Source organism: Nicotiana tomentosiformis, chromosome 6 (assembly GCF_000390325.3).
Source record: "Nicotiana tomentosiformis chromosome 6, ASM39032v3, whole genome shotgun sequence".
Lineage (NCBI taxonomy): Eukaryota > Viridiplantae > Streptophyta > Magnoliopsida > Solanales > Solanaceae > Nicotiana > Nicotiana tomentosiformis.
In genome coordinates, this window is record NC_090817.1 from 142,008,411 (window position 1) to 142,018,828 (window position 10,418).

A 10,418-nucleotide genomic window follows, 5' to 3' on the forward strand; every position below is an offset into this window, starting at 1 on the left:
CATTTTCAAAATGAAGAAGAAAATAATTGGGGAGTGTTCAAGCATTCGAGCCAACCTCCGACCCCTCTAAGCTCCTGCTGCTGTTCTCGGTAAACTCCCTTTCCTTTTCCTCCCACGCCCATATTCCTTCTTACGGCTCTATGTATATACAAAACACATGCATATACAAGTTTCTATACCTATATAAGGATGATTCTTTTGTATTGACGATTGACAAACTACCATATGGAATCAAAAACTGTTTTTTGAAAAAAAATATATATATTCTTGCATTTTTTTTTCTTCATGTTTCAACATTTTGGGGCCTCAAAAGATTATGCGGATTCAGGTTTTTAACTTAGCAGATACAGAGTAACGTTAATGGAAAAAAGAAAGAAAGAAATAAAAGATAAAGAGTACCACTAGACCTGCGTCTACTTTTTTTTTTTTTGGTGTGTGTGTACAGCCAATAGCTGATGTAACTGGCTTCAACTTCTTTATTTACTTGAGAGCTGACGGGAGTGCGGGTCTCTCCAAGGAAGTGTCACATATTATATAACTTAGTAAATAGCCCTTGATCCCGACGAAGCCAGGAATTTCGCGAAGTATGTTCAAAATTTAATATACACATATAAAAATATTTTTTGACCTATATACGCAATATACTTTTTCGATGAAGGGTATTCGGTTGACCACCCTTCAATGCCTGTGCCTACGCCACTACTTGATCCTAGATAAGTGAGCAGATAGCCACATGGCTAGAATGAGAGGGAGCATTGTTCTCAACTTAGTCTCTCAAAGGCCAGCTCGTTGTAACCCTAAAAATGGTGTTTGGGGGGAACAACTATGTAACATCGGCCTGCCTTAGTAGTGCTAATCTAAGTTGCTCGGACTCGGGTGCGGGTGTCCGATACGGGTGCGGATCTAGAGGTCAGATCCTTCATGATCTAAATTTAAAGATTGGGGGTACGGATCCAGGTACGGATACGGGTGCGGGGATTCAGCTAAAAATAATTCAATTATTTAAAAATAGAGTTATAAAAATATGTCTAAATTATGAGACATTATGTGGAAAAATTACAAGGTATTCCGAGAAGGAGAGAATATTGAACAAGAGTAGAATTTTAGAAGGAGATAAAAGGAAAAGGACTGACATAGAAATTTATATATACAAGGTATTCCATTTTCTTCCATATCACCCTAGCTTTTGATTTGTTTTCAAAAATCATTGTATCTATCCCAAATTTCTCTGTTGATTTTGGTCAAAGTACCCAAAATTGGTTGACTAGATCCGATACGGATCCCATACCCATACCCACACCCACGTCGTGTCGACACAGGTGCGGCACTGAAAGTGAAGAGTCCGAGCAACTTAGGTGCTAATACCTCATCTTTGGTGATACTACTACTAACTGGAAATGGATTAAGGGCTCTTCTTGAATCTTTGATAGCTGAGCTCCTTTTATTCATGTACAATTTTGTTTGCTTTGGAGTATTTGTTATATGATACTACACATTAGCTTCTATGAATTCGAAATAGTTTTGTCGACAGAAAAGGCAACCACTAATTATATGGTGTGACTATGAGGGAGGATAATCACGTTCTAACAATGACATCTCACTGCTCTACAAGGCAGAGAAAATTCTTAAGAGCAAGAAACTTATGGGTTCGAGCGAACGCAGTAGCTTTTGCTTGGACCCTATATTTGTATTAGGAAATTCATTAAATATGTATAAATATTTAATGGCTAACCCAGTAACTAAAACGTGCTATGTGTTTGGTGGTAAGTTCAGAACCCATAAACTTCAATTCCTGCTCCGTCTCTGGAAACAAAATAAGCATAAGTCTGACTTTAGAGAAACGATGTTAAATCCCCTGATCCTCAATTTTCACAAAAAAAAGTTGATATAAGCCAAGGACTTGCCCTTGTTTTGGTCCCTTCTTTTGTGTTTTAGTTGTTAACAATTAACATATTCTCTTGGTGTGGAAGTGCTTTCTCCCATCCCATTGAATATTCTTGAGCAATTGAGAAGAAGCATTGAATATTCTATAGACCTAACCATGATTAAGTCATGATAGGATGATGATGTATTGGATTTGCATTATGTTTTATGCTCCATTACTAACTCGGGCACTTTCTGGTGCAACTTCTAATGATGAATGCGATTGAGCATGATTTGGTCAGTGATTATTGAAAATTGTACCTGTCTGAAGTTAAAAAATACTAACTCAATTTTACTTCCTAATGAAAAAGCATCATGGTTTGCGCACATTAACCTATCTTCTATTCCCTAGGAGCTTAATGATCAAGGGCTTTCACAGAAATAAGTCAACTCTCAAATGCCTTCTCATGGCTGAATCTGAGCGTCCCAGATAGCCGGGATGATGCAGAAACTCGTGGGGAAACTGAGATGGTAAATGGAGGAGGTAAGGATGGGGGCAGAATTTGTATTTAAATGCCTGCTTAATTCTAAGATTTCTAGATCAATAGCTACGCTGAACGGAGTAGTCGAATAATTGAATGGTCAATATTAAAAGTTGGACATATGTAGCTGATCCTTGCAAGAAAATGACAATCTTCGAACTCTTCAGGAAAAGCCAAGGACAAAGATGATAGCTCAGGAGAGGTGACTGCGCTCAAACATGAAAATGGGGTTCAGAGGTCACCTTTGCTTCCAGGAGAGTACAAATTTCCGCTTGTATGGATTGACCTTGAGATGACTGGTAATTATTATTTCATGACTCGTTGGAAGCACATCAATCACCGTACTTTATTTTCCAATGACTTATGACATCAAGTACGTTCAGTATGATTTTAGAGTATTCTATAATTTCTCATGTTTGCAATCCTATGTTGATTGTGTTGTCTTGAGCCGTCGATACTACTAGAGTCTTTTTAAAGGATGGTTATAAAATGAATGTTGAGTATTTCCCCTCCTCAAACTTTGCATTGTGTATCTTAGGCCAGAGAGGCCTCCTGAGTATCGTCATCCTTAATGAACTAACTACTTCGAATCATTTGTCCAAAGAAGAAACTCGGATCTTCTTTTTGTCCTGTTTTCCAGAGGTTGTGTCAAATTTTGAGTGTTGAAAACGAAGCAGCATTGCACATCTCCAAAAGTGCTCTTGAAGATTAAACTTGGGTAGTATTATTTTCTTTTGACATTTCCTTTCTATGTAGGTTTGATTATTGAGGTTGATAGGATATTGGAGATTGCCTGTGTAATTAGAGATGGAAATTTGACCAAATCAATTGAGGTAAAATTGTCTGTCTTTTCTTATGTATTCCGCATTTCTATCCACCTTATCTGTCATTAGAATTTCGCCGTGCTGGATCTCTTCCTCGTGCATCTATACATCTCGTCAATACATTCCCGTGCTTCTACTAACAGGAATTTATTTTGTGCTTTCAAAATTAGGGTCCTGATTTGGTTATACATCAAAACAAGGAGTATCTGGACAATATGGGAGAATGGTGTCAAAGCCATCATGCAACAAGTGGTAAGTGGCTTAATGTGTACTTTGCTCTAGGTTATAAGAGTGTCTTAAGAGGAATTCAACTAACATGTCACCATAATAGAGTACATTTTTTTTTTGTAATGTTAGCAGTTAGTTCAAAGATGAAACTTAATGTAATTTAGGTTTGACTCAGAAGGTTCTCAAGAGTACCATCACTGAAGAAGAAGCCGAGAAGCAGGTATCCTATTCCTTTTGTCTCTAGGATGCTGATGTCATGACATTATTTTTTGTTTTCGGACTTGAGGATCATATGTAATAGAGTAAGCAGCAAATAATAACTGTCTTGAAGCTTTGCTTCCTCGGTTTACAGATTTCAAGAATAACTTTATATACTGTTATTTTGTACCTTCAATCTCAAAATTTAGGAACATAAGTTCCCATTTATAGCTTCTCTGATTGTTTCAAGAATCCGTTTCTTGGAGATGTTAGCTTTGCGTAGCATTTTGAGGTAGAGGTACATCCTAACACATGGAAATTGGTCCTTGTGATCAATGTCATTTATCCGAAAAGGCAAAAGATATAACTTTATTTTCTTGAAGAGCTGTCACCGGCATTAATACCTTCCGTTTCCTCTTCCCTTTTTTCTTTTCTTAATCTGTTCCCTTTTTGGTGTATTTTTTTTTTGTTTACCATTTATCACTATGCTTAAATGTTGCTGCCATGATAGAGCGCATGCAATACTGGTTGAAAGAACCCACAGATTTCCACACACGGGCTTTTGGCTAAGATCACATGTGGAATCCACAGACTTCGCTCGTGCTACAGGTTCTACAAGCTGATCCTTTAGATAAATATTCTTTTTTGTTCCCCTTGTTTTGTGTAGGTAGCTGAATTTGTCAAGAGAAACATAAGGACGTATACACCACTACTTGCTGGAAATTCAGTCTATATGGATCTTCTGTTTTTGAAGGTATGGTGTGTGTATGTCTGATTATGTAAACATCATTTTGTGGAATCTCATCTACAAGTAGATGTATGTGATTACTGTTATTTTACTACAGTCAACTTGATAGCCTCTTTCAAAGTTCAGGTTTGTAAAGTCATTAGTTAATAACTATTCTCATTATAATTTATTCATTGCAGAAGTTTATGCCAAATTTGGCAAGTTTGTTTTCACATGTACTTGTTGATGTCAGCAGCGTAAGGGCATTGTGTCTTCGTTGGTATCCACGAGGTAAAAGTCTATACTGCATTTTGAGGTTTATCTGGTATATTCGATGTATTCATCGGGTCGGTGGGGGAGGATTAAATCTTTATTTCTCAATTCTAATATGAAATAGCCTCTCTACCTTCCCAGGGTAAGGGTAAGGTTTGCGTATACACTACCCTTCCCGTACCCCACTTGTGGGATTTCGGTTATTGTTGTTGTTCTAATGAAGGGGAGCCTTGGAGCAACGGTAAAGTTGTCTCTGTGTGACCTATAGGTCATGGGTTCGAGCCGTGGAAGCAACCACTAATGCTTGCATTAGGGTAGGCTGTCTACGTCACACTCTTTGGGGTGCAGTTCTTCCTCGGACCCTGCGTGAACGCGGGATGCCTTGTGTACCGGGCTGTCCTTTTTTTTTTTGTTCTCAATTCTGATTTCAGTATCAGTATTTGATGCTTTGATACAATCGGCTCAATTTCTCACTGTTGCATGTTGTGTTTTGCTGCTTTTTGATTAGACAATAGAAAGGCACCTCAAAAGAAAAACAAGCACAGAGCTATGGATGACATTAAGGAGAGCATAGCAGAACTCAAATACTACAAGGAGCACATATTCAAAGCCTCCAAGTCTAAAAAGTGATAGTGCACATATTCAAAGACTCTAAGTCTAAAAGGTGATAGTGAAGGAGATTTGTATCTCATGTTGAGGATTCTTTTCATCTGATTCCCAAAATGAGGGGTTGTGTGCCAGTGGAAAGTGATACGAGCAGTTAAATGTATCTGTCTTTTTGTCCAAGTTATGAGCTTATGATGCTTGGCAAACTGATTTCCGAGTACCTTCACATCCTTGGCTATCATGTATAATTGGATTTAATTTATGTACACTGATCGTGTAAAGAATTTTTACGTTATTAGACTTTCGATGTATTTTGACTTGTTTCTAGCAGGTTACCTGACAAGAGTGGGTTGCTCTAGTGGTAAGCACCCTCCACTTCCAACCAATCGGTTGTGAGTTCGAGTCACCCCAAGAGTAAGGTGGGGAGTTCTTGGAGGGAGGGAGCCGAGGGTCTATCGGAAATAGCCTCTCTATTCCAGGATAGGGGTAAGGTCTGCGTACACACTACCCTTCCTAGATCCCACTAGTGGGATTATACTGGGTTGTTGTTGTTCTAGCAGGTTACCTGCCTTATTTTCCAGGTTTTGATCGGGAAGTTCTTTTGCGTTGACAGTGTATAAAAGTACAACAACAACAACAAATCCAGTGCAAGTCTGGGGAGGGTAATGTGTACGCATACCATACCCTTACCTTATGAAGATAGAGATGTTTCCGATAGATCATCGGCTCAAGAACAGACCGTGTATAAAAGTTAAAAACACTGTAATTTGGGGGCGTTTTCTATTTCAACTAACAAGCATTCGACATTTATGCTTATTGATTCATGCATTGCTTGTGTTTTTCTGCTCGGTGAGAACCAATGGTAAGAGGTATTCTGCTGTATGCTAGTTGACAAACTCAGACCAACTAGTTGTAATGATCATATTCTTGAATTTGGAATGAAAAGAAAGAAAAAATATTAGTTTCTTGCATGGCATAAAGATTAAGACTCATAAATAAAATAGCATTTATAGAAACGATTCTACATCAAGTACAATAGAACACGGACGATATTCATCAAGAAAAATGTCTAATTCTATTATAATAGAAGTATAGCTAGTGCAAGTCAGCTACACATTCCCATTCTCACACTTAATTTATCTAGTTCTCAAACTAAATATAGAAAACAACAACACTTGAAACTGGTAGAAAAAGTTTTTTGGTATATTATTTGAATTTATGAGGTTTTTGTCACTTGAAAACATATATGTATAATTCAAAGAAAGCAAAAGAAAGAGAAAAAAATTGATAATTAAAACCATTATCGAGGCGGATCTAGTAAAGAAGTTACAGGTTTATCCGAATCCAATAACTTTGATTTAGACAATTATATATCTTAAAAATTCTACTAAATAAGTATACAATAACAACTACGCCTCAGTCCCAAACAAATTGGGATCGTGATATGAATCCTTGTTTAAAATGATAAATTTTGAACCCATTAAATTAAATAAAATTTAGTAAAAATTTGAATTGAAACCCATAAAAAATTAAAATTGTGAACAAAAAGAGTCAAATCGGGCATAAATACACACGAAGGATGGATCATATATATAAGAGTAGGTTCTTTTAATCCAAATTTTATTCATTAAAATTAGAACGGACCATATTTACAACTCCTATTAGAGACGATAAAATATAAAGAGGGGGCTAAAAAAAGGCTATTTGTGCAATTCAAACCCAGGACTACGGTATAGGGTTTTACAGAGGGACAATCACACTCCTCCGATAGAGAGCAAAAATGTGGAGACCTGCAGTTCTGGCAAGGAAAGCATTTTCCAGAAAATTTATAGCAAATCAAAGTTTCAATGGCTTCCAAAATCACATCTTTATTCTTCCTCAGGTACTCAACAATCAAACTATAGCTCCACTAAATTCAGCTGAATCTCTATTTCGTTATTATTCTAATTGGATCTCTTCCAAATCTTGTTCACACGAAATAAAAAGGTTTTTTTCATCAAACCCATCTTCAGATTCCGAATCTGTAGGTTCTGAACCCATTAAAAATGATAAAGATACTGCCTTTATAGACAATCTTGAAACTGTTTCATCTGAGTCCAATGAAGGGTCCACTGTTTTTGATGAAATTAAGGATAATATAGCAGCTGAAGAAATTTCTGATTTTGGAGAAAATGAGGTTGTAGAGGAAGAATTAGACTTGGAAAAATTGGAGTGTGTGTTGTCTTTATTACAGAGTAGTGGTAATCTTGATAGATCTATTGAGTCTAGTCTTGAGGAAATTGGGTTGTCTTTGAATGAGGAGTTTGTTGTTAGAGTTCTTGAGACACCTTATGTTCCTGGTGAGAATTTGATATCTTTTTTCAAGTGGGGTTTGAAGAAACCCGAGTTTTTGGTAACGAAAAGGGTAGTTGAATTGTTGGTTACTGCAGTCTGTATTGAAGGTAGGAATGTTTATGCTCTGTGGGATTTGGTGAAGGAGGTCAGAGAAAAGGAGAAAGGGATCTTGAATGCTGAGATTCTTAATGAGTTGATTGCTTTATTGTCAAGATTGGGTAAAGGAAAGGCTGCATTTGAGATCTTTAATAAGTTTGGGGAATTGGATTGCGTGCCAAATGCTGATACGTACTATTTTACCATTGAAGCACTTTGTAGGCGTTCCATATATGATTGGGCTTCTACTGTTTGTGAGAAGATGCTAAATGCTGATATGTTGCCGGGTGCTGAGAAAGTAGGAAAAATTGTTTCTTTTTTGTGTAAAGGAAATAAGTCTAAGGATGCACATCTGGTTTACTTGTTGGCGAAGGAGAAGAATATTAATCTGCCTGTTTCTTCTATTAAGCTGTTGATCAGCTCGCTTTGTCGCAAAGATGAAAGCGTTAGATTTGCATTAGAGATGTTGGAGGATTTCCCTAAAGAGGAGCGTAAGCGTGCCATTAAGTCATTCTCATATGTCATTCAAGGGTTGTGCAGGGCAAAAGATGTAACAGGGGAAAAGCAATTGCGCTCTTATTGCAGTGAAGACATCGAAGACGCCAAAAACTTGCTCCTGAAAATGATAGATGCAGGTCCGCCACCTGGCAACGCAGTCTTCAATACAGTTATCAGCGCGCTCTCCAAGAGTGGAGAAATGGGAGAAGCTAAGAAACTGATGAATGTGATGGAGGGTAGAGGTTTGAAACCCGATGTGTACACTTACAATGTCATTATGAGCGGTTATACAAAGGGTGGTGAGATGGATGAAGCTCGTAATGTTTTGGATGCAGCCAAAAAGAAGCACGCCAAGTTAAGTCCTGTCACTTATCACACAATTATTCGGGGTTATTGCAAGCTTGAACAGTATGAGAAGGCTGTGGAACTATTGGGAGAGATGAAGGAGTACAGAGTTCAGCCTAATGCTGATGAATATAACAAACTTATCCAATCTCTTTGCCTTAAGGCTTTAGATTGGACTACAGCGGAGAAGCTGCTGGAGGAGATGAAGGAGAATGGGTTGCATCTAAATGCAATCACAAAGGGTCTCGTAAGAGCGGTTAAGGAGTTAGAACATGAAGAAGTAGGAACAAATGAAGTAATCGCTGCAGCATAGTAGGTACCGATCACTGCCTTTAGCTGTAGGGATCTGTATCTTCTGTTTCATTTTAATGCTTTGGTTATTGAGATAAATAGCAGGCTAAACCTTTAACACCTGCATTTTGTATGCTGAAAATTTATTAGAATTCTGAAAAAATGAGTATTTTTTTATCTTTTCTAATTAATGTTTGCTCCCCAATTTCTTGGGCTGAATTGTTCAGAACAATAGCTTGGTAATTAAGATGGCATCACAGTCATAGAGATATATATTATTCCAATATGTAGCTGGTGGTTTCCTGTTGGCACAACATTAGCCCAATAAATGGCCATTTTGGTGAGTTATGATTGACAATGTAAATAAGTTAGCCATACTTTTTTTTAGTTTGTCAATTACATATATTACGTACAAAAAAGAGGCACCGAGGAGGTCAAAAAGTTGCAAATCCATAAAAGAGTGGATGCATTATAAAGTGAATGTTGAGGATTTCATGAAAGCAAAAGCTATTAGGCCCCGTCAGGATACTCCCGTCTACATTCACAAATAAATTTGTCTGAGGCATCAGAATTTTAACTGTTGATCGTTATAGTTTTTCTTATTTTGCGAGCTCTCCTTCCTATTGTATTTTGATTACAACTGTTCTTTCCTTTTTTGTCTTTGCATCTGTTGTTTCCATGACATAAAGGAGTGTCATGATGCTATTGAGTACCCCGACTAAGATGAGGAATCTGTTGACTGAACTTCTTTGATCGTGCGTGGAATCAAATTACGTAGTTAGCTTCTAAGCTGCATTTTTCATCGTGTTGTAGGTTACAGCTAGATGCTGCTTATAGCTTCCGTCCAAAAGAAGTATTGTATATTCTTTGCACCCGAGAACTTGCATATATTGTATTGGTTCCCTATAGTGTAGTAGTATCTCTATATATTTCCAGTTGGAAAAATTATTAGTTTCTTCAACCTTTTCCTCTCGCACCTGTAATTTTCTGATGTGTATAAAGAAATAAGAGATGTAGCCAGTGTTGTCAAAGGCGAAAAGCTCTAAAAAGGCTTAAGGTTTTTGGGTCTTTAAGTGCAAAGCGCAATTAAAGTGTGGGCTTCAGTTTAAAAAGGCACAAAGAAGGATAGTAATAAACACGTGTAATTCAAGATAATAAGTAACAAACTCACTTATAATGTTTTCCTTAACAACTAATACACTTATTTTCCGATTATTGTTGTTTTTTAGTACCGCTTGATTCAAGATATAACTCGTGGGTAATAAGGTGCACACCTTAGTACCTTGCCTACACTAAAGTGCAGTTTAAGCGACGGGAAGCGCCCTCCTTGAGCTTTCCTGAGCTTCAAGACTTAAGCACGTCTTAAACCTTTGACAACACTGGGTATAACATTATCCAGGTTACTGTTAGCTTATGATCTTTGGTAAGTTCCTACCACAGCATTATAATTAAAGTGATTATGCTTCTTTCGCGTTAATATGGGGTATCGGAGGTAGAAAATAATACTCTGTTGTTACCTTTGTGTGTACCAGTGAGGAGGTTCCTGCCTCTATAGGAGATTGGGCGAAGTTACAGAAAACCATACATTTTACT

At 37.4% G+C, this 10,418-nt stretch overlaps 2 protein-coding genes across 2 annotated transcripts; both read left to right on the forward strand.

The window, feature by feature from the left end:
* Nucleotides 1-5,572, forward strand: LOC104099776 (oligoribonuclease-like). Its single transcript, XM_070177942.1, has 10 exons — nucleotides 1-89; nucleotides 2,276-2,407; nucleotides 2,573-2,704; nucleotides 3,162-3,238; nucleotides 3,400-3,481; nucleotides 3,622-3,677; nucleotides 4,323-4,409; nucleotides 4,583-4,673; nucleotides 5,164-5,281; nucleotides 5,320-5,572. The coding sequence occupies exons 2-10, from the start codon at nucleotides 2,392-2,394 to the stop codon at nucleotides 5,321-5,323; spliced, it is 663 nt and encodes a 220-aa protein (XP_070034043.1). The 5' UTR covers nucleotides 1-89; nucleotides 2,276-2,391; the 3' UTR covers nucleotides 5,324-5,572.
* Nucleotides 5,573-6,950: 1,378 nt separating this feature from the next.
* Nucleotides 6,951-9,072, forward strand: LOC104099775 (small ribosomal subunit protein mS80 (rPPR6)). The gene has a single exon (XM_009606876.4). The coding sequence runs from the start codon at nucleotides 7,042-7,044 to the stop codon at nucleotides 8,845-8,847; it is 1,806 nt and encodes a 601-aa protein (XP_009605171.1). The 5' UTR covers nucleotides 6,951-7,041; the 3' UTR covers nucleotides 8,848-9,072.
* The last annotated feature ends 1,346 nt before the right edge of the window (nucleotides 9,073-10,418 follow it).

Excerpts from the sequence above, each read along its gene's own strand:
- LOC104099776 (XM_070177942.1), top strand. Across the intron at positions 3,482-3,621 it reads AAGCCATCATGCAACAAGTG|GTTTGACTCAGAAGGTTCTC; the intron begins GTAAGTGGCTTA and ends AATGTAATTTAG. Across the intron at positions 4,410-4,582 it reads TGGATCTTCTGTTTTTGAAG|AAGTTTATGCCAAATTTGGC; the intron begins GTATGGTGTGTG and ends TATTCATTGCAG.
- LOC104099775 (XM_009606876.4), top strand. The coding sequence starts at position 7,042 with ATGTGGAGACCTGCAGTTCTGGCAAGGAAAGCATTTTCCAGAAAATTT.